This window comes from Pleuronectes platessa, chromosome 13, assembly GCF_947347685.1.
Source record: "Pleuronectes platessa chromosome 13, fPlePla1.1, whole genome shotgun sequence".
Classification (NCBI taxonomy): domain Eukaryota; kingdom Metazoa; phylum Chordata; class Actinopteri; order Pleuronectiformes; family Pleuronectidae; genus Pleuronectes; species Pleuronectes platessa.
The window spans coordinates 15090675-15113987 of NC_070638.1; the positions used below are offsets into that span (position 1 = coordinate 15090675).

At 40.9% G+C, this 23313-nt stretch overlaps 3 protein-coding genes across 3 annotated transcripts; 2 read left to right on the forward strand and 1 right to left on the reverse strand.

Moving 5' to 3' along the window:
- Positions 1–3920: 3920 nt before the first annotated feature.
- rps28 (ribosomal protein S28) lies at positions 3921–6193 on the reverse strand. The gene is made up of 4 exons (XM_053438882.1): positions 6116–6193; positions 5777–5824; positions 5046–5168; positions 3921–4040 (listed from the first exon to the last, which is right to left on the reverse strand). The coding sequence occupies exons 1-3, from the start codon at positions 6152–6154 to the stop codon at positions 5046–5048; spliced, it is 210 nt and encodes a 69-aa protein (XP_053294857.1). The 5' UTR covers positions 6155–6193; the 3' UTR covers positions 3921–4040.
- A 1097-nt stretch (positions 6194–7290) lies between these two features.
- Positions 7291–13518, forward strand: si:rp71-39b20.4 (potassium voltage-gated channel subfamily V member 2). The gene is made up of 4 exons (XM_053438327.1): positions 7291–8037; positions 8161–8794; positions 9884–10009; positions 11447–13518. The coding sequence occupies exons 1-4, from the start codon at positions 7499–7501 to the stop codon at positions 11762–11764; spliced, it is 1617 nt and encodes a 538-aa protein (XP_053294302.1). The 5' UTR covers positions 7291–7498; the 3' UTR covers positions 11765–13518.
- Positions 13519–15904: 2386 nt separating this feature from the next.
- On the forward strand, positions 15905–16717 carry insl3 (insulin-like 3 (Leydig cell)). The gene is made up of 2 exons (XM_053438328.1): positions 15905–16100; positions 16515–16717. Exons 1-2 carry the CDS (start codon positions 15905–15907, stop codon positions 16715–16717), a joined length of 399 nt encoding a protein of 132 aa, XP_053294303.1.
- Positions 16718–23313: the final 6596 nt, after the last annotated feature.

Sequence of the window (23313 nt, forward strand, 5' to 3'; positions counted from 1 at the left end):
TGCCAAGTTTTTATTCTTTAACCATCTCTTTCAGCTTTGTTTTGTCTCTAAATCTCTGCTCATTACTGTGGGCTGTAAAAAGGAAGCCCAATTAGACCAGCTTCACCTTTGGCGGCCTCATCTCCTGCAGTTATAGGCAGGAAACAAGGACAGTCTGTGGAGAGGCATGGTTTACTAAAGTTCAGTGGTCAGTAGGGCTGGAGAGTGTGAGAAAGAGGGAAAGGAATCAGCAGAGGGAGATAAAGAGAGGGGCAGGGAATGTCTTCTAGTTACCTCTGGGGAAATTGTTTTCTCTGCATCCCCTCCTTGCGTCCTTTGGGCCCCATTACTAGATTTTATGGCCCAGGGACCCAGGGATCAGAGTTTGTAAATCAGAGGCCTCCTCCCTCCATGGAGGCTCTGTGACCTCCCTGCTGCACATCCTGTTAACCAGCATGGGATAAAGGCAGCCCGAAGCCTCCTGCCAAGTTCCTCCATCTCCAGCGACCCTTTTTTAAACCAGCACGACGAGACGGGGTCTCCAGTTTCAACTTGTGTCCCTGTGAAGTACATTTGTTACAAGCATCGTAATCCGTGCAGAATGTCAGTAGCCATTCCCAAAGGTAAACATTGTCAGACCACTCAAGAACTGTCTTGATGTGCAATTTTGAGGTACTTCATGAGTATTTTAAATTATGATACTTTATATTTACTGCATTTATTTGAAAGCTATTGTATATACAGTAACAAAGAGAAAACACAGCGCCCCGTGCTCTTCTCCGATGACAGCAGGTTCACACTGGACCCGAGGGACAGGCGTGAAGCAGTCTGGAGACGCTGTGTTGAACTTTATGCTGTCTGTAACTTCATCCACCATGACCAGTTGGCCGGTGAGTCCTGGGACGGTCGCACGGACCTGCATGTCATGGTTAACAGTACCCTGATTGTTGTTAGGTACCGGGATGAAATCATCGGGGGGGTTGTCAGACCTTACCCTGGTGCGGTAAGCCTTGGGTGTTCCTCCTGGTGCAGGACAATGACCAGCCTCATGTGGCCAGAGTGTGTAGGCAGTTCCTGGATAATTAAAGCATTGATGCCATTGACTGGCCTAAATCCCATTGAGCACCTATGGGATCTTATGTATTGGTGTATCAGACGTCACCAAGCACCACCACAGACTGTCCAGGAGCTCACTGATGGCCTGATCCACGTTTTGTAGGAGATACCAGTACACCATCAGGAGCATGCCCGGACGTTGTTAGGAGTGCATACAGGCACACGGGGGCCATACACACAATCATATTATGAGTTGAAATGATGAAATCCATGCAAGTTGGAGTGGTTTTGAATCCAGCCCTCAATGGGTTGATGATTTTGGTTTCCATAGATTGTTAGGTCATTTTGTTCTCAACAAATTATACAGTAAATCAGTAAACATATTTTGAATGTGAATAATTCGTTCATCAAGATCCGATTCCACTAGCTTGTTGCTACCTGCGTTTGTATGTTGTTTTGTGCAGAGCAGATTGTGTACAGTGGATTTTTTTATCGGTTTTGTTGAATTCAGCTTTGTGCTGTGACTTGAGATGGGATGAGAAAAATAAGTGAACCAAAACAAGGTCAGAAAAACCAAAGCAACGATCTGAAAGATGCCAAAATGCTCCAAACAGAAGCAAGTGAACAATTTGATGAGACTTATCACTCACATATGGTTTGGATGAATGAAAGTGGAGACACAACAAATGTTGTCTACTTTTGGAGAGCAGCGAACATTTCAGACCAACCCTTACAGTTCCCAGATACATGTCTGTAAATACTGCCTACAGACAGACTAACAGAGAGACATGTCCACTGCTGGTGTCTTCTCCCGGCTGAGTGAGACCTTGGTGGCATGCAGACAAACAGGGAGTGGCCTTGGGATAGATAGAGAGGGAGGGAGACGGGGGAAATGGAGAGATGGTAAACACATGCCACCCGTAAGGTCTGGATGTGTGGGTGAAGTAGAGAGATGAAGAGGGGTGAAATGAGTATGACAGGGAGAGGGCTGGGGGTAAGATGATAGCAAGTTGTTTTGAAGCACTGGGATGTTGTTGACCGTGAAGCCTGTTGAATAGCATATTAGAAATTGCCCCCCTCTTTTATATTCTCTTCCTATTTTACTTTACTTTAGGTCAACGTGAGAATAAAGCTGCTGCAGTATGTTAAACGTTCCTGGGTTTGTGATTGACAGTCAAATTCAGGCTGAGGGAGATGTTTTCTAATTTGCTTCAGGATGCGGTGTGATGACCACAGAGTGCCGGGCAGCTTGGTCATTTGTATATGCTCACATGTGGCTCCGGAGGTGCATTGCTCGCTCAGTGAATCAGAGTGTACGCACTTGTTTACTGCAAGACAGATTAGCAAGACGTTTAACCTGAAAAACTGTTTCCCCGTCTCCCTCTTGCTTGCTCTTCACTTATTGCCGGGTGTCAAGTGCCAGCGTGCAGCCCCACTTGGCTTTAACCCAATGGACGGCTGGCAGGATTGAATTTGTGTCTCTGTTTCAGTTGCGCTTCATGTTACCGGTCGATGCCTTTGCTAGTTGAAACTGCAGTTAAGATCTTAAACTACAGCTGCTGATTCCCGGCTGTGGAATACGTAAGGGTGAATGATCCTTAATAATAAGTAATTGTGCCAACAGAAAGAAAAACACCTTCCATTAAAGCGTTCTTTTTAATCAACCTGTAGCTCCTTTAAGAAGCACTTTCAAATCATGGTGTGTTATTGGGTTCTCAGCTTATACTGTAAAAACTGCTAGGATGCGTTTTCATACCAGAAAGAAGAGAAGGCGTTTACCGTTTTTGAACTTGCAAAAAGTGACCCCTTATCAAGCATTTTTATTAAATTAAATGAAACAAAACAATTAAATAAGTCAGTATTTTCCACCGCATGATAAACTAAAAGATAAGACTCTAGGTCTTGTTTAAGTTTGATTAAAGATAGCACTTAAATCAACTTAATGGTTACGACATGGTGCTAAAAAAATATCAAATATCATGACAGTGTGCAATGGCTGTTTGCTCATTGTCTATTGATTTTACAGCAAAAATAAATTCCCCTTCTACACAAGTATATCAGTGCCAAGTAGGGTAAGGCAAAGTGGAAAAAGTAAAATCATTAAACCTACAGTAAACATAAGCAGCAGGGTAAAGGTTTATCATTATGGCCCAGAGCCATAGTTTTGTCTAGAAATACCTTCCTCATTAGAGTTTAAGTGGGGATAGGAATTGTAAAGACCAAAGTATTTCTAAAAACTTTAGTGGCGCTGCCCTCTGCTGGACAGAATGTAGACTGTAAAGCTTGATTCCAGTAATAAATGTTATTTTCTTTAATTATATTCGACCATCATAAACAGTCAATTTAGTTTGTAGAAATAGAATGACTGACAATTTAACTTGAACTCAAAACAGTAGCAGATTTACCAACTATCACCTTGACCTTTATTCATTTAAAACAATACACTCAAGTTCCACGGAGCTCTGAGTGTTGTTATACTGGAGATATTAAGAGAAATCTACACTATAAACAAGATCAAATTAGCTCTGTTGATTTCAAGGGAACACAGCTAACTTGGATTACTTAATTTTGCAGGTATTTTTAAGTTTTTCCAACAGAACAATTCTCTGGACTATAGTTCCACTTTAAAGTTGGATTCTAGTGAAATTAACTCACAACTGTCATGTTCCAAAATTGCCACCTTGCCTAAAAACATCCAGTTCATTTAAACATCTGGGTGCAAGGAGGTTACCTGTATACCTTGGCACCTACAGAGAGCTGTCGAAGAACACTTACTGATTGTGTCAACTGACTGTTTCAGTCCTAATATATGTGTTAATTATAGTGAGGGAAGAAAATAAAATTCATCTTCTACTTAAAAAAAACTGGACTGCCACAATTTCATGTTGATAACGAAATTTATTTCAAAACAATCTGAAAGAGTGAGGTGTTTGCCATTGCAAGCAAAGCTGATGGCGTCTTGTACTTCGCATCGCTGGATGGCACCTCACATCTTCAGCTGGACACTGTGAATGAAGACGAGAGTTAAGTTACAACTCATCTCAGAAATATTAACATCCCACACAACTAACTGGCTTCGAAAGATTCTGTTTAAACAAGACAATACAAACAATGAACATGGCTATGTGATCTATTTCAGGGTTGAAATCTGATTTAAACAGGACAATTACCCAAAAATGTTCCTTCAAACTTTGAGTTTCAGGGATTAACATTGTCGCAGCCAAATCCAATTGAAATAAAGTGACTTTAAACGTAAAAACTAAATTTACACCATGTGTTTAGCCTAAATGTCCACTGTTGAATGACACAGGAGCAGCATGGAGGCCTTGTACGTTTTTTTTTTTTAATTAAAAGTGGTTACCAGTTACTTATTATTATTTTGGATTTGGCTGCAACACGGTTTACCCCCGAAATTCCAAAAGAGTTTTGTGGACTCAACCACCCCTCCATCAGCATTGTGTTGAGTAGATGTCTATTTTCAGTTTTAGGTGAACTATCCCTTTAATATTGTGATCAAATCCACCTGTGTTTAACTCAATCATCCATCTCCTGTTTGGTGTTTCAGGAATAACAGTCCTGTGATCAGCAAAGAGAACCACAGAACACTACATATGGCTGAAATACACAGCAGCAATGCATTTGGGTCACAATTGCCATTTAAAAATCAGTGGTGAGCAAACCTTTGTCACTCTTTAAGGCCCCAGCTATAGTCACATTTGTGAGGCTTGACTTCTTGTTGATATTGTATCAAAGAGCTACTAATTCAGCTCCATGGTTAAAACATTCCAATAAAACACTGGTGAAAATTCCATCAGTGTTGTACCATTACATTGTTCAGGGGTTTATAATGCATCTTGTTAGGTGAACTACGATACAATCTTTTGTTTTATTCAATAATAAATAGTATGTTTGGATAAGTCTAGAATTCTGAAAGCACAAGTGTGGACAGACATTTAGGTCAAACACACACAAGTGAACAGGTGGACTCGGCCTGGTCCATGTGCCCTCACCTATCGCAGCCTCCTGGCCTCTCTTTCAGACTCCAGAAGTGTGAGCACATCTCCCTCTCTGACTGGGCCCTTCACGTTCCTGATGATGGAGCGGTTGCTGTCGTCCATGAACTCAACACGGACCTGCAGGTACACACGGATCACATTAAATACTTGACTTCCTGGGGGGAAATCTGACACAGGATGGTCTGCTTCAATGTTTTAAAAACCACTGATGCATACACGGCATCATTTCTACAGGGTTTATCACGTTTACCAACAGATCCACGAGTTGGAATTTAACAATTAGGAATGATGAAATTACGAACGTTTCTAATTTTGGTCATAATTTCACAATTTAGCACAGATAATTCACAATTATCTCACTGATCAACCAATGCACGAGCTAAATATTAAACCTAAATGAATGGATTAGAAAATACATTGACTTTAAGGTCCAAATATAAATATGGTCTGACTTAAAGATAAATGTTTATGGAGATTTAAACTTTTATTTAAACTTTAAACACAAGGATGTAATATAAAAACCATTATAGCTCGCTGCAGTTAAGGCCATTAAAAGAGTGAACCTACAATACAGCCACTTGAAAACATGTTAACAGGCTTAGACCATTGATACTGATGTTATTCTTTGAGCTGCTCGGTTGACTTGTAATACAAAAAGAGAAGAGCAGCAGAAACACTACGTTTCATTGATGAACGTTGCCTTTAGCGTGCTAGCATTAGCATACCTGTGTACATTGTCCCTGGGAACCAGTTCTTCCGAGCACCTTGGTGACCTGAGAAGAAAACGTACATGTTAGGGACACGGCAGCATTGTCGGTGAATGTCTCAAGTGGTGAGCGCACACGGTCCTGAGCAGTGAGCTCCAGCCGGACGGTGGAGGATCAGACCGGAGCATGGACAGGCCTCCATGATGGAGGCTCGTGAGCCGCGCTGCGGTGCGCTAATCTCAGCTTTAAACGTCACTTAGCTTCGATTTGTCGGCACCGTGTGAGATAGTAACACTTTATGTAACTATCTATCCGTCTGATTTTCTTCATTTACTCAATATTAATGGTTTTTCTTACTCTGGCGAGCTTGATCGGCTGCACGCGGCTGGCGTCCATGTTGTCAGGTTAGACCGGAAAGGACGTCACGTGCTGCGGGGACGGTATATATCCAGAGTTAAATCTTTCAGTCTATTCAAGTTTGATCATGTTTTGTAAAAAAAATAATTGTGTTAGATGTACCTTTAGGGCAACGCGTGGATAAAATGGTTAATCGTGTTAATTCAATTAATACATAAACATTTTTGAACAAAAAGTTTATTTGTTAAACTTTAGTCCGTACTTCCGTTTCCGCTAGGTTGGGAAATACCATTGATAAAATCATCCATGGGTGGAAACCTGGGCTATACCATTATTTCCTTTCTCTTATATTATATAATATTATATTATGAATAAATATATCTTGATTAATAGAGTTTTCTCTGAATGGTTTTCTTGCATTTATAAGTTATATATATATTCATATATGTATATATATATATATGTATGTATGTTTATATATACATATATATATAATAACATCATCATAGTATACATATTTATTCCTAATGTTTTCTACAAAATATATAAACTCTAAGAAAATAGGCTACATGCACATCAGTCTTCACTTTATTAAAACCCATACATGTCTCCCTTTGGATCTCAGTTAGTGATCAATGGTCTTTTCTCTTTTCATTTTGCATCAGTCACATTTTGCCATTTTTTACTACCAATTTTCTTGTCCAGATTCTGTGAAATAGAGTTTAACCTATACAATAAAATATTTTTTTCCCCTAACCCAGTATTATTTCATCAAAATTAGAAGTTATTTTGATTTGGCTTTATTTTGATATGTATTAAACTAAGCAACGCTGAAAGGCTTTCGCTGGAATAAAGAGAAAAAGAGTGCAACAAATATAGAATTCAGTTGATTAAGTCTTTATTTTACTGTTCTGCACATGCACAGAAGGACTGTAGCTGCACGGGTCTAGCTCTAGTAATCTACCTGCACCATTAGTACTTCCTTCCTGTGAAGAAATCTGTCCTCAGCCTTGTTAGCAATACAACACAGACATCACACCACCCCTTCTGCCTTTCCTCCTCTCAGAACGCAAAGCCTTAAATCACAACACTAATCCTTGTGAACAGTATTTTTAACCTGCGTTTGGACTGAAAGAACAGCAATAGGATTAGAGAATCAGTGAAGAGGCTGAATCCCTAACTCATGCAGTTGATCTTCTTGCATGCTGACAGACAAGCACCAGAGCTTTGACTTTATCTTCATTTCAACCTGCAAGCAGCACGTTTTATAGGACACGGGTAAATGGAGATCTTGGGGAATGCTGCTGTTGTTGTTTTTCTCTGACTTGATCTGAACTCGACGAAGAACTTTTTTCTTGCTTTGTCTTCTGAGAAGCAGACACAATGACGAGTATAAAGCCAAAGCTGAAGATGCTGAAAAAGCGCCGCTCGAGCCTTTTTGCGACCATAAAGCGGGAAATTAGTTTTTCTCAAAGCATTGAAGATCAGGAGTGCGAGTTCCCTTTTTCACAGGACAGCTCGGTGAAACCATGGACGTCTATGGACAACCTTGATGCTCCTGATGAGAAACAAGAACCAAGAGAAGAACCGAAAAAAGAGGCTCCGAACCCAAGGAAATCAAACATCGTCAACCTTAACGTGGGTGGAAGGGTGTTTCACATCCCGAAACATTTGGTCCTCCGACACCCGAAAACCAGGATAGGTGTCCTTGCCCTGTGTGATGATCCAGTCAAGCGACTGACGCTGTGTGACGATTACAATGTTCAGAACGACGAGTTCTTTTTTGACAGGGACCCCAGGTTTTTCCACTACATTTTCCACTTCTACTGCAGTAATGTCCTGTGGGTGATGGATAGCCTTTGTCCTGTCAGCTTTGAGCAAGAGATGTCATTCTGGGGCCTGAAACTGAAGGACACTCCAAGGTGTGCTGCAGATCCATGATTAAGTACTCACTAGGTGTATTGTGTAGCTTTGTCTGTAACTGTTTGTGTATTTCAAATGTGCTTTTTGAAAATGTGTCTTAAATCTGCCCCTCCTCTGCTCAGGTGCTGCCGTATTTTGTTTGAGGAGAAGGTGGACGACATTCGAGACCAACTCAAGGTCAACCAGGAGCTTATTGATGAGATTAAACCTCACCAGGACGAAGTAGGTTACAAGGCCATGTTTCTTGGAAACTTTCGGAAGGCCCTATGGGACTTGATGGAGAATCCCTACTCCTCGCTTTCAGCCAAAGCATTCGCTGTGTTTTCCAGCCTCTTTGTACTTATCTCCATTGTTGCCATGACAATGAACACAGTGAAAGAACTCAGGGAGTACAAGCTCGCCGGCAGAACCTACATGGAGTGGGTGGAGATTAGTTCAATCCTGTTCTTCACGTCCGAGTACTTTTTGCGACTACTCACCACATCCGACATCAAACGTTTCGTGAAGAGCGCCCTCAACTTTGTGGACATCGTGGCTGTCATGCCGTACTTCTTACAGCTCGTGTTCGAAACGTTTTTTATAGATGCAGAGGACATGAGCGCACAGGAAGATTTGAAGGCCATGGCAAGGGTCAGTAAGGTCAGCAAGGTGCTCAAGGTTGTGAAGCTGATGCGCATCTTCCGTATCTTGAAGCTCGCCCGTCACTCCACCGGCATGAGGGCCTTTGGTTTCACCATCCGCCAGTGCTCTGAGCAGGTACAGAGGAACATCACACAGATACATGAAAAATACACACTGGATAATTAACACACACAAAACGATGGAACACATTGGATTTTATATTAACACATGATTAATTGTGTATGAAAGTGGTCACTTGTTCTTATTTATTTTATGTTCTGGCCCATGACTTCATCATAGATCACAGTTAATGATGACTGTGTCTAAACTACAAATTTCCTTTTCTGTATAATTTTTTTTTTTCTTAGCATTTTCATAGAAATATTATGTGAACTGGAATTTGGCCCGCAGATTTTATGCTTTGTTTAAGATTAGATGTTATTTTGAATTGGCTGTACTTTATTTTACAATGAACAATTCTCTATGATATTGCGTTATTGAAGGAGATTGGCAAGAGAATATGTTGTGGAAACAATTTTGTTCATAGCGCTGTCAAGCTAGTTAGTGACTGGCTAGCTGATGAATTTAGCATTAAGCAGCTAAAGAGACAGATATTTATGACGTCGTTATTAGGGCCATGACAAAGAAAAAATATCGTTTAGATTTTAATAATGAATATGTAATATTATAAGGAGGAAATTAATGAACTGTCAAAGTCGCAATATAACAAGAAAAATAATTTTGATATTTCACTCACTTGGTAAAGATTATAAACTGCCCCAAATGCCCCAAGAAATTACTCTAAAATTAATTCCTCTTTTGTTCCACATCTGCATGTGTTCTCTAAATAGATCTAATTTTGCTAACAGGTTCACCATATGAACTTCGTAAGATGATGTGTTTTTAACTTGTTTCCTCTGTGGCCAAAAATCAGTTAATGCAGGTTGGGTGTTCACATTGGCAACTTGGCTGCTCAGGAACCTTCAAAGATTTATTGAAACTCATGTTGGATGTTCATCTGAGGGGATGAGAACTCATTTTAAGCATATCTATCAAATATGGGATTTAATTTACTAATCCGAGAACTCAAGATGCTTTGCTTTTTTTCCTTTAACCAACTTGCTGTGATAAACTGTACCATCATCACATGACCTGATTGGTGGTGCAAGATTTATAAATATATTGATGTGCACTGTTGTTGACATATACTCTGTTCTTATTCAGGTATGCTGTCTGTTCCTGTTCATTGCTATGGGCATCTTCACCTTCTCTGCTCTGATGCACTCTGTGGAGGTGGATCAGCCGGGGACACCATTCAGCAGCATTCCAGACGCCTGGTGGTGGGCTGCGGTGAGAGACAGAAACTACACATTTTATCCCTTAATTGTAAATAACAGGAATGTGTTGGTATCAGGAGGACGGTGGTCAGACCTCAGAACTGTGATTTTAGTCACTTTTAATGAACTTAACTGGATTCAAATATTAATTAATCAATATGTTTTTTTCATTTCTTACATTTTCCCTTAACCTTGAATATGTAATGAATGAAGTTAAAATGGGATTACACAATGGTTGATATAACACAGTCCAATTTAATTTGCACTAAACTACATATTCACATAATGCCTGGTAACACCTGAATGGCCTCTAATGTTTTTATTACTATGAACGGAGCAAGAATTGGAGAATTCAACCAGCTCTTATGGCTGCTCCTTAGATTCTTCCGGATCAATTAACTAGGTTATGGACTTTGCTAAGCTGTTTCGCTTCACAGTGCTGCAGGGACTGGGCAGAGGCTCACGGGGGGTGTGAGCATGATTAGGCAGTGCGGTGGATTTCAGGTGTCAAGGATTAGGCCTACCGGGATTTGCTGCTGTCTGCCTAGTCAGACCAAGACAAGAGTGCACAGGACAGCACAGAGTCATGTCCTGGGCTATTTCTATGGATCTTCCAAGCCGGGCATTGACGATAGAATTATATATAAAGAGTCATTGTGTAATCTCACTTTGTGAATGAATAGCTGGCAAAACAGAGTTTAACATAAGTCTCTCAAAAGGTGGACACATGATTATTACCCATCTAATAGTGAATGTTTCAGTAATGTATTTCCGTAGTGTTAACAGATGTGAAGATCCGAGGAGTGTTCATCTGAAAAGCTTCTGTCTTGTTCTTTGTCTTGTTGTAAACACTGAGTTATCAACGTCATTCGATGGCAAAACAAATGGGTTCTCTCCCGCAAAGCTTTTATAACATTTGACTTATTTCATGTTGGCATCAGTGCTACTATACATCATCAGCATCGCTCAGTTGCTTTTCACTCTCATTTAAGGACATTTGTTTTTTTATTTATCTGGCGGCAGCTGTCAACTGATATGTGTCTAATCCTCCATAATTCCACTAATGCGTCTCGTTCTCGGGCCAAACACAGTGATTGCATTCGAGAGATCGTAAAAGTGTTGCAGTACATTCCTGGGAGTTTATTTAATCCTGCTCATTCTCAACTTGCGACACTCCCAATGATCAGTTAACAACGTATTTTGATCATCAGATTCTCTTGAAGCCAGGGGCCAGAGGAAGTTTTTGGGGCAGGATGAAAAGTTCCACGAGGATGAGAAATTCCAATGAACTTTTCCATCGTGTTCCATATTTATTCATGTTAAAAATCCAAAGTGAGCACAGGTGTTTTGAATATGTTGTGCCAACTTGTTTTATTCGAACAGTAAAGCAGCAGCTGGAGTACAGATCACTCATTCAACATGGCTCCTGTTCCTCTTTCTCTTCCTGCAGGTGAGCATCTCCACCGTGGGCTACGGAGATGTCGTCCCCATCTCCTATCTTGGCCGCTGTGTGGCGTTTGGCTGCATCTCGTTCGGCATCATCCTCAACGGCATGCCCATCTCCATCCTCTTCAACAAGTTCTCCGACTACTACGCCAAACTGAAGGAGCAGGAATACACGTTTTCAAACACGGAGCGCACCTTCCAGCTCAAGAAACGTCTGAGGCGCAAGTTTGACAGCTGCTATGAACCACAGCAGGAGGACTCGGAGGACGAGGTCCACTATCGGCCCTGCGGAAGGCAAGCGACCCATGAGAGCGAGAACTGAGAGGAGCTGCAGTGTCTAACCCTAAATGGCCTTATCCTCCATGGGTCCGGAAAGTGTAAGACCCCATCTGCCTCCAACTCTGAATGGGCGTGTTTTAAGATAAAGAGTCTAAGCGGAGTAAATGGAGGCCGCAGCATTAAAGTTGAGATAAGCTTTAAGCCTCGACTTTACAGTAGGTTGCTGTTTGCACGCCATGGGTGACGACTCTGTCGAATGAGACATGATGCGCCCACTGGACAGCTTGTGATATGTTTCTAAGAAAAGGAAGTGGCTGAGTTTAATTCTGACCCGATTGGAATAGATGTTTGACATAAGGAGGTCAAGCACCAACATTATTAAGGAAGCAATGTTGTACTGATCACTTCGAAGGGGCAAGATGCTTGTGAAGAAATATTTTTATTCAAAGTGCTATTCATGAACTGTTGTGGACAATGCCTGATACACACACAGTATAATTCTGATTAGTTGGCTTGTATAAGAATCTCGCCAGTAGCTGGACTGGGAGTTACCGTTTCCCACTTTCTGTAAACTAAGGAAATATAAGTGTAGAAGCAATGAAATGTTTCCGATCTTCATGCACCTACATACAAAGCTCCCATGTTCAAAGTTATATGTCTGAAAATTGTCATTCCTGAGTCATTGTTTTCTGTTGGGTCACTTCAGTGTTTACTCAACCATACCTCAGTGGGAGCAGAGATGAAGCTGTAGGCGTGTCAAGAGCACAAGTGTAATTCTGTTGTAAGGGATTACCAGGATTTGCACTTGCGCCTCCTGCCTGGTCCGACAGGAACAGAAGCAGATCATGTCCGGGGCTATTTCCATCCAACGCATCCAACGTGCTTACAAGTCCCTCTCATGAATGACAGCCGATCCATTTGTTTCTGATATAAGTCTCTCAAGCAAGGAAATGGAGATAAGAGACAGTGGGGCTTATAACTGTCATTGAGCATTTAAGTGTGGCACAATCCCTGCAGGGAGTGAGAAGTGAGCTCCATGGTGTTGGATCAGTCATGGTCTGTCTCTGACTGCTGGCTGTGTTCAGCTCTATTGCTACATTCATTAAAGAACCCATAATTTACACCTTGTTATTAATTTTATATAGATCTCTGAGTTCCTCTCCACATGTCTCTCATTTACATTTAAAAACCATGAAAAAGTGTATTTTTCACCTTTGGCCCCTTTTAAACAAGTTCCTCATCAGTTCTTTAGGGACCAGACACATCTAAAGTGTTTAAGTGTTGTGTTGACCTCTCAATGCTTCAGGTCAAAGAAATGTTTCCACCCATATGAAACATAATTAAAAGCAGTTAAGTATGTTCAATCAATGTTTGTACAAATTACCAATACATTACAAATGCTTCTTGTTTTCCTCACTGATACATTTGTACGATTTCTATCTACATTTCCTCTGATGCAACCGAGTGTCACCGAGTGAAATCTGTGGATCAATTTCACCCTCCTACTGGGGGGTTGTAAATGTATGAGGGTGATGAAAGCAGGTCAGGACAGGAAATCAAAAGAAGGATATTTCATGATATATATATTATTTTATAGGCAAATCTTGTATTATTTATGCCATTTTGTTTTCAGAATTAAAATCTGTGTATTACACTAACTGTAAATAATGCTGTAAAATATATTATTTTTTCTTTATTGTGCATAAAAACACACAAGTTTGGACAGCAGTTTGAACACAGATCTGTATTATGCATTTAAATTTATACTTCTCAAAAATGAATTTCCTTCTGAATAATAAAACCAACTCATAACACTCATTCTTGTTACTTCCTTTTGAATACAAAGAGACTTGATGTGTGTGTGTATAGTAACAGACGCTTGTCTCATTTGTCTGAAGGAGGACACTGCCTGTCTAACAGTGTCACAGGATAAGGTATATGGGAGAGAGGCCAGTGGATTAATTGTGTCGTCAGTGTCTATTAAAACTCAACAGTACTGACAAGTTCTGGCTGACTCATGTGACTCAGGCAGGACTGAGTGGACAGGAATACATGCACTTAGGAAACCTCAGGGAAAGATCATAGACATACACACATGCACACACACACACACAGACACATGTATATATATATATATATATATATATATATAGAGAGAGAGAGAGAGAGAGAATATTGCAAATAAAATTCTTATATTTGATGTATAATCTTTATCTTGGTGAAGACGGACCTGATGTTGTATAAACAGGCTGTAGGAATGTCTGTACTATTAACCAGAACGATTTGAGAGCCAGACCCTCTATATGTAGCACTTTAGCTGCTCTATTGGATTTACAGGACGTTGTAGTTCTTCGACAGAGGAGAAAGTCAAAAAGCCAAACAAACGTCTGTGTAAAAAGGCTGAGCCGTTACGGTGGGACAGAATCTGTACTATTAAACATCCAGTGTGTTTCCTATGGAATATCACACATGGAGGCGACTATATGGCAGTTGGTTTAGTTCAGTGTTAACAAGGCGAGGACGGCACAACAATAAATCTTCTTCACGGCAATACAACAGGATCTGTATAATAGAGCCTTAAACTGCACAGTCGGGTGATAGTACTCTGATTTGAACAGGCCTCGTCCACATTACAGCCACTTGATCCATTCTTTATACACATATATCGAGAAGTGCCGCTTTAAACCTGATCATCTTTAACAGAATGGCCCTGAATGCATTCCTGCGCCAAGGCACAACAGTCCCCCCCCCATGAAACCACCTTCGAATTGACTTGATATGGGTTTTTATTTGAATCTGCACTAAATAAACAGTTATTTTTTTTGATAACTGCCTCTTAATGCAAACGAAGGTGCTTCCTGACCCAGAGTTCTTCCCTGATCCATACCACATTCATCCATCAAGTCTCATGGGAATCTGTCCAGTGGTTTTTTATGTAATTCTTGTAACTAACAGACAAACCAGCAGACGGACAGGGGTGAAAACATAACCTCCTTGTCAGGGGTGAATACACAAATAAGAAAAAGAACATGGAAAAGGTCACTTTGTATTGGGCCAGAAATGAATGGAGGATATTGCATCTATAATTATGGCATCCGTGAAGTAAAAAAAAGAGAAAAGATTGCATTTCTGAAAACAAAAAAGTATTTTTCCTGGACTTAGATGAGACATAAGTGTAGATAATTCAACAACTGTAAATAATATGCAAATGCACTATCTTGAATCTTATGCTAATGCTAATAAACAGCATTAATATTAACTCCCTAAATAAATAAGAGAAGCGAGAGAGACATTTTCACCTCTATATCCTGTTGTCAGCACTCAGCAGCTGAGAGCCATAAACCAAACACCACTCAGCAGGTTAAAAAGCCAGGCATCGCCACAGGAACATTTAGGACATGGAAGTGCCACCGTTTCTGTTTTTTCGTGGGGTGTCGGAAATATTAAATCGCTCATGTTTTGCCTGTTTATGATACTTCTGTATTGTCCGGGGTGAGCAAGTGTTGCGTCAACATCCTTGACATCTTCTCGCCAGTCGCACGCTGTTCTGCTCGCTCCCATCCCTCAAGATGTGTCCTGATAAGGTGCCAAAGCCCATCACATTCAAGGGAAAGAGTTCACCGTAGCAAAATGATTAATGACCACACTCTTAAACAAATACACGTAGAGTCTGAAATATGGAATGAAATATGAAATAAACAACCCAGAATCTGCATTCATATCTTTAAACCCAGGACTTGTTTGCATCTTAACTGCTTGAAATCCATCTGGGTTTTTCTGCTTGTTTTCGTTAAGGCCCGAACTCAAACCTCTGTTGGGTTCCAGATGTTCATACGATGCTCTAATGAGTATTTCTTTTAACCATAATGTTGCCTGTTATGTTTTTACGAGCTTGAGTGACTGTAAGAGCAGATTTTTACGAGAGTTTCATCCTTGAGCCGACTTCTCATCACTGTCATGCCGAGCTCTGGATCAGGACATGCTTTTCCCTCGTCAAGGCCGAATACATGCTTAGAAGAACCAGAAGCCTCTGCGTTTGAAAAAATTGCCACAATGGGCAATGCTGGTTCACTATATAAACCCCCTCGAGTTCACCTCATAAGTCATCACAGATCCTGTCCTCACACCACAGCTCACCACGCTCAGTTCCTGACCGACTCAAGGAGAAGTGATTCGTTTTGCAATGGCTGCTGCGAAGTTCTTGGTGTCTCTGCTGGTTGTGCTCGTGGCCACGGAGTGTGCCGTTCACGCACAGGAGAGGATTAAGATGTGCGGGCGGGAGCTGATCCGTCTGGCCGTCTCCACCTGTGGTAACTCACGTCTGAGGAGAAGCCTCCTGGACTCGGAGCCGGACCAGCATCAGACCCTCACTCCTCCCTGTGAGTACTTTAGGTTCCATTTCTCTACTTTCAGTGGTTCAGAGTTCACTCCAACTTCAAGATTGAAGAATATTCTTCAATCTCCAAAAAATGCAGGCGCTATTGGAAACGTATCTTTAGCTGGTGTTCGAAACACACAATAATATAATACATGAAACATGAGAAGACAACTATACATTACCCAGAATAAAATGTCATCAAAATAGAAATTGGTGTATAGTAACAGGAGTGGAAAATAAAAAATTAAGTAAAAGTTGACCCGTGTGCCTGCAACCTTGTTTGGGACCCCTCGGAAATCATGAGGACACATCTCAAGGTTTTTAATCCATGACAATACGTTTTTCTGATTAATCTTTTCATTTGTCTTCTGTTTCCTTCTTGCTCTCCACATACCGCTGCTTCTCATCCGCACAGGGGACCATGATGCGGCCGCAGAGGAGCTCCGGGCTGCAGAGGCCGCCCCCACCCCCTCAGAGTCTGACCAGAAGAGAGACGTCCTCTCCCTGGGCCCTCACTGGTACCCCATGTCCTCCCGGATCAGACGGACCGCTGGGAGAATATCCGAGATCTGCTGCGAGAAAGGATGCAGCCTGAAAGAGCTGATACAGTTCTGCTAGGTCCGGATTCGGACCTGTCACACACTAGAATTCCTAAAGTGTTGTGGTCCGTGTTAAGTTTCCTCCGATAGAAAGATTCCTGCTATTTCTCTAGTGATGTGGTTTTCCTACAAACACTGCACTTCAGTAATTATAGATACTTGATCATATTTAATAAATTATTTACATGTCAGGGCAAAAGATAAAATTGCAATGTACACAGATTTCATGGCAAGACTGTCAAATTGAAATAGTTGTTTATTTTGTAGTAATATAATTTATTCTCTCTTCATCACTATGTGTTGCTCTCACACTAGACTGCAATAAAGCTTTTGATGATTATTTATGAGACCTTATCTTCTCTCTGTGATTTCTCTGCGTTTTATGGTTTTCATCAGTGTCCGTCTGTTATTAAGCAGCGTTACACAAAAGCCACAGGAGGGATTTCTGCGATGCTCGGTGGAAGGATGCGATATGAGTCGGGGAAGAAACCAGTAACTTCTGTTTCAATAGGTCAGCATATTTCAGTCCACTACCTTCATAATAAAGGATTTCTCATTTACTACAACTCCATCAAAGACTGTGATTAGATAATGATCACATTGCACTATGTGCTTAAGACAACGACGTAAACATTGCCAAGTTGTCAGTGCTTATACGGTGTGAAATTACCCGAATCCAAAGGAACTCTAAAGTTTAGTCGTAGGTTACATCCTTCACCTCTGAGGCCTCTTGTCCGCACACATCAGCCGACACAGCCCCAATCGACACCTGTCAATTCTGCACAACTAAAAATCCACACTTATCACCCACTGTTTTTTTATTTTAGTTTCAATTTGTATAATTAAAGCTCCAGAGAAATTAACCTTGAAACAGCAAATGGCCTAATCAAACTAAATTACACTTTCAAGCATGAACACATGGAAACATACATACACACACACACACACACACACACACACAGTGAGGATAAACAGTACTTTTAAAGTAACACACTTGAATGACGGGACAGTGTGAGTGCAGTTCACCGCTCTCTGATTGCACTAAATCGGATTGAGGCCATTGGCTGATTCGTTCAGCTCTGAAATGATCTCTGTAGCCCGGCCAGCTCCTCACACTGAGGGCTGAATAATTCTCTCAATGGATAATCAAATGTGTTGCTGATTATCTTCCACTCTACGCTGCAGATGTTCCTAAATGACTCCTAATGGCAGAAGTCAATCAGCCCACAGGGACTGATTGGTTAATTGGTTTTATTTGGGGAGGGATGGATTGCTGTTATTTTGCTGCATCATCAGACACAAAGCCACAAGATGAATTTAGATCAGGGCGGATATAGAACTTTTTGTTAAGATGCTTTAACTACAGATACTTTGAGAATACAACAGTCGGATAATGTTTTTGAAAACAGTTGGATACGTCTGGAAAATTGAAACATGAAACAGGTTTTATACACACTTCACATCTGTCCCTGATCCATTCATACTGTAGAGTGGTCATCAGTTAGTTGGTAATAAGAAGAAGAAGAAGAAGAAGAAGAAGAAGAAGAAGAAGAAGAAGAAGAAGAAGAAGAAGAAGAAGAAGAAGAAGAAGAAGAAGAAGAAGAAACAACAACAACAACAACAGTCATTATGATCATTGTTATTAACTTAAAAGCTGTAGTGTAAAATAGACGAGGGTTTTTCCGTCCAATGTACAACTTTAGCCCTGTATTTATTTATTTGTTATATAGAATTACATTTTATGAATTACCTATGAGTACTTCTGATTTGCTGTGCACCAAATAGGAATTTCCTTTAAAAACGAAAAGAAGTCAAGTATTAAATAAAGAGTTGATTTATTTTCTTGAATTGACATTGAGCAAAAAAAAGTAAATGAATGTGAATTAATAAACAAATAAATACACCAAAAAAGAAACAGTAGACGTAGAGACAGCTGTCACTGAACTGCCTTTATACTGAAGAAATCCTTTTGATTCTCAGGCAGGTTCTTTTTTCTGGGATGTCAGATATTGGAGAAAACAATATTATCAGATGTAAAGTAAGTTACACTGATTATTAAAATATGTGGTAGGAGTATGATTCTGGATTGAAATTCATGGTTAAATCAGAGAGCCTATCTGTAATAATATTAGTTGGCTGAACTTTTCCCATAGACAAACATTCAGTGACACATAGAAGAGAAATAAGTTTCTAAATGTAAATGAATTATTGTTAATCTTCAGCATTTGTTTGAAGGCAATTTCTTTAGTAGCAACAACTCCTCTATGATTTATATTAACAGCAACATGTCCTCCTCTATTAGAGACAAATTAAATCAATAGTTCCAAGAAAACAGTTCAAATTGTGCTCAAATTAAACACTTGCAGAATAAATTGAATATAATATCGTACATGATAAAAAAATAAAAGCCATGCACACGCAATAGACTTAATGTAGATCTAGACATTTGATGCAATGTCTCATAAAGACCAGCAGAGAGTGACAGATAGTTGATTTTAAATGACAGTAGCACTTACTGTACCTACCACTGAGGAGCTGGTTCCTCCTGCCAACACAGGGAGGTTTCACTGCTTCTGTACCAAGTTCAGTCGTTCCGGTTTTTATGTCTTCCACGTTTGTCTCCTGCCGTGATGATCACTCTCTCAAAGCTCATTACTGTAAAATGCTCAATCACGGCGACTGATCCTTTATCTCCCCGTGACAAGAGACACTCGATCAGAGGACACTTCCAGGCCTCAACCCATCGTTATTTACTCCCAACACCAGATGACAAGAAAAGGCCTCTTTGATGGGCCTCTCCTCCTTGTGCCTGTTTTGTTTCAACTGAAAAGCTGCTAAAGCGAATAATGAAAACCAAATCAGAGCTGCTATCTGTCTTTCTATCTCTTTGTGGTTAGTTCCAGTTCGCAGGAACGCAGCAGGACAGAATGGCACCTTCGCTGAGTGCCAGCAGAGCGGCTACACACACATGCAGGAACACACGTAAACAAACACTGGGAACACACACACGCACACACACACATGCACACATGCACACATGCAGGGCAGCAGAGAGGGAGAGAGGGAGATAGAGAGAGGAGAGTGGACTGGTGGGTGTCAATTTGCATGTAAATGAAATGGCTCTCAGAGCTGCTTTCCAACAGTAAAAGTATCAAGGCTAATGATTCTATATTTGGTGTGTGCGTGTGTGTATGCTTCATGTTTTCATGTGTACACTCCACACTCTACACTCTACTGTACAGTACAGAGTGCTGTGTGCATGCGTACTAAATAAATGGTGTGTGTGTGTGGGCGTGGAACACTGGGAAACCCATCTGAAGCCAATACTGACAATAGGTCTTACTTTATTAACCAGTGAGGACAGAGCCTGAAAGGGGATTTCTTTTTTTGTTCCCACAAAATAATAACTTGTGCGCACCAAGATAAAAAAAAAGTCTCAGGTTTTAAAACACAATACTTGAGAAATTATCAAATTCTTAAAAGCTACAAACGCTACATACAGTTGTCTGCAAAGCGTCGGCCAGTCATGTTTTTAATACGCAGCTATTAACTCAGTGCACACAACTTATATATCTCCTTCCCAATAGATAAGCAGTTGACTTATTATCTTGTGGGTGTACACTTCAGGGAATCTGTACACGTGCGTATGGCAGCCGAAGTGATGATGATGATGTGTGTTTCTGTGTGTCTGTTACTGTCGGTGCTGGTATGTGACAGTGTGACAGTGTGGGCCAAATCTGGGCCTGAACATCAGAAACACAAATACAAAACAGTGTAATGGAAAATTCCACTGACCAGTGTCTAAGGAATTGGAAATCCCCTTACTAGGTGTCTCACTGCTGTGATACTGTCTACCTGACAGGATGGAACCCTTATTTGGTGATGTTTTTCTTTTAATTGGTACCAGGGACGGTAGGGTGAGGTCTTTCTTCTAACTGGTACCGGGGACGGACGGACACAGCAGATAAGACATAGATGATGATCTCATGTCTTTCATGTCTTTGAGGTCTTCTTTTTTTTATATATATCATCTCTCATGTAACGCCTCTTTGAATACGTTTTGGCTTATGTGAACCTGCAGCCAGTTGTGCTGTGGTGATTCCACTTTGAGCACCCGTGCTTGTAAACTCTGCAGAGGTTATTATTATAAAGACTCAAAAGCAACTCCGGTCTGAAAATTTCATTATTTCAAATCTCAAGATGCATTTCCATCACAACACATATAAACTGTATTTACTTGCTTACCTTTTTCCTTCGTAAGTTTCACTCTGGGAACTTGATTTTTCGTATGTTTTCAAGTGGTTGGTGAGAAATGCCAGTGTTCGGCCGTCACCTTGTGTTATTTCAGAGTGCAGCCAGAGGGAGGCAGAGTGGATTGCTGCTTCACAGTTTGTTTGGTCAATAATGCTCATGTTGTTTCTGTATTGATGGCATGTTTATAATATTGATCTCTATTGATCCTTCATCTTCAAAAATGTCCTCAACTGTAAGAAACGCTAATATGTGGATTTCAATTTATTTACCTCAAATCATTTATCTCAGAATACAACTCACAACTTCCTCCCACAGTCCACAGACATGCAGGCTACCTGCAGTGTCTACATGTGAGTGTGGATGTTGGTTTTTCTCTACATGTTGAATAATGGTATAGAGATGATGGATGGAATCCCTCCGGCTGGCGCACCAGCTTTCCAAGGGGCCAGGGATATCTGCTTCCATTATTCAAGAGTGACTCCAGATCTTCACATTAACCACATGTGAGCTCGGGAAACAACACAGCACAGATTGAACATTCTTTATCCATATCTAGTAAACCGTCTCCTGACATGACCCCGTATGTACAGTGCCTTGCATAAGTATTCACCCCCCTTGGACTTTTTCCCATTATGTACTGTTACTAACTGGAATTCAAATAGACTTAAATAAACTTTTTCCCGTTTGATCAACAAAACATGCATAGTACTTTGGAGGTGCAAAATAAATTTTATTGTGACACAAACAATAATGAGAACAAAAAAGTTGACATCTGTTGGGTGCATAAGTATTCACCCCCCTGTGTCAATACTTGGTAGAACCCCCTTTCGCTGCAATTACAGCTGCAAGTCTTTTGGGGTATGTCTCTACCAGCTTTGCACATCTAGAGATGGAAAGGTTTGTCCATTCTTCTTGGCAAAAAGATGAAGCTCAGTCAGATTGGATGGAGACCGTCTGTGAACCGCAATCTTCAAGTCTTGCCATAGATTCTCTATTGGATTGAGGTCTGGGCTTTGACTGGGCCATTTTAAGACATTAACATTCTTTAATCCAAACCATTCCTTTGTAGCTCTGGCTGTATGTTTAGGGTCATTGTCCTGCTGGAAGATGAACCTCCGCCCCAGTCTCAAGTCTTTTGCAGACTGCATCAGATTTTCTTCAAGGATTTCCCTGTATTTGGCTCCATCCATCTTTCCCTCTATTCTGACCAGTTTCCCTGTACCTGCTGAAGAGAAGCATCCCCACAGCATGATGCTACCACCACCATGTTTCACTGTTGGGATGGTGTGCTCAGGGTGATGGGCAGTGTTGGGTTTTCGCCACACATAGCGTTTTGCATTGAGGCCAAAAAGTTCAATTTTGGTCTCATCTGACCAGAGCACCTTCTTCCACATGTTTGCTGTGTCTCCCACATGGCTTCTGGCAAACTCCAAATGGGATTTTTTATGGATCCCTTTCAACAATGGCTTTCTTCTTGCCACTCTTCCATAAAGGCCAGATTTGTGGAGTAGAAGACTAATAGTTGTCCTGTGGACAGATTCTCCGACCTCAGCTGTGGATCTCTGCAACTCCTCCAGAGTAACCATGGGCCTCCTGGTTGCTTCTCTGATAAATTTTCTCCTTGTCCGACTCTTCAGTTTGGGTGGACGGCCTCCTCTTGGTAGGTTTGCGGTTGTGCCATATTCTTTCCATTTTCTTATGATGGATTTTATGGTGCTCAGAGAGATGTTCAAAGCTCTGGATATTTTTTTATACCCTAACCCTGCTTCATATTTCTCCACAACTTTATCCCTGACCTGTTTGGTGAGCTCCTTGGTCTTCATGATGCTGTTTGTTCAGTAATGATCTCCAACAAACTCTGAGTCCGTCACAGAACAGGTGTATTTATACTGAGATTAAATTGCAGACAGGTGGACCCTATTTACTAATTATGTGACTTGCAAATGTGACTTGTGAATGCAATTGGTCGCACCAGATCTTTGTTAGGGGTTTCACAGTAAAGGGGGTGAATACATATGCACTCAACACTTTTCAGATTTTTATTTGTAAATAATTGTGAAATCCATGTAATATTTCCCCCCACTTCCAAATGATGCACTATTTTGTGTTGGTCCATTACATAAACTCACGATGAAATAAATTTTAATCTGTGGTTATACCATGACAAAATGTAGAAAAGTCCAAAGGGGGTGAATACTTATGCAAGGCACTGTATATTGTGGCATCTTTCCATCTGCAGCATCTCCCACTGTGACGAGTCTGTCCTTGTCTGTGCTCCACAGCATGCAGGCGCTCTGACCAGCAGTGACAGCTTCAGGAGCATTGTGTGCTTAGACGCTGCTCCCAGGGGAAGAGGAGGAA

Bases quoted from the DNA above. Each gene is read 5' to 3' on its own strand.
- si:rp71-39b20.4 (XM_053438327.1), top strand. From the start codon at position 7,499: ATGACGAGTATAAAGCCAAAGCTGAAGATGCTGAAAAAGCGCCGCTCG. The intron at 8,038-8,160 runs GTGTGCTGCAGA...TCCTCTGCTCAG, and splicing joins AAACTGAAGGACACTCCAAG to GTGCTGCCGTATTTTGTTTG. The intron at 10,010-11,446 runs GTGAGAGACAGA...CTCTTCCTGCAG, and splicing joins ACGCCTGGTGGTGGGCTGCG to GTGAGCATCTCCACCGTGGG.
- rps28 (XM_053438882.1), bottom strand. From the start codon at position 6,154: ATGGACGCCAGCCGCGTGCAGCCGATCAAGCTCGCCAGA. The intron at 5,825-6,115 runs GTAAGAAAAACC...TTTTCTTCTCAG, and splicing joins AGCCGATCAAGCTCGCCAGA to GTCACCAAGGTGCTCGGAAG. The intron at 5,169-5,776 runs GTATGCTAATGC...GTGTACCTGCAG, and splicing joins CCCAGGGACAATGTACACAG to GTCCGTGTTGAGTTCATGGA.
- insl3 (XM_053438328.1), top strand. From the start codon at position 15,905: ATGGCTGCTGCGAAGTTCTTGGTGTCTCTGCTGGTTGTGCTCGTGGCC. The intron at 16,101-16,514 runs GTGAGTACTTTA...TCATCCGCACAG, and splicing joins TCAGACCCTCACTCCTCCCT to GGGACCATGATGCGGCCGCA.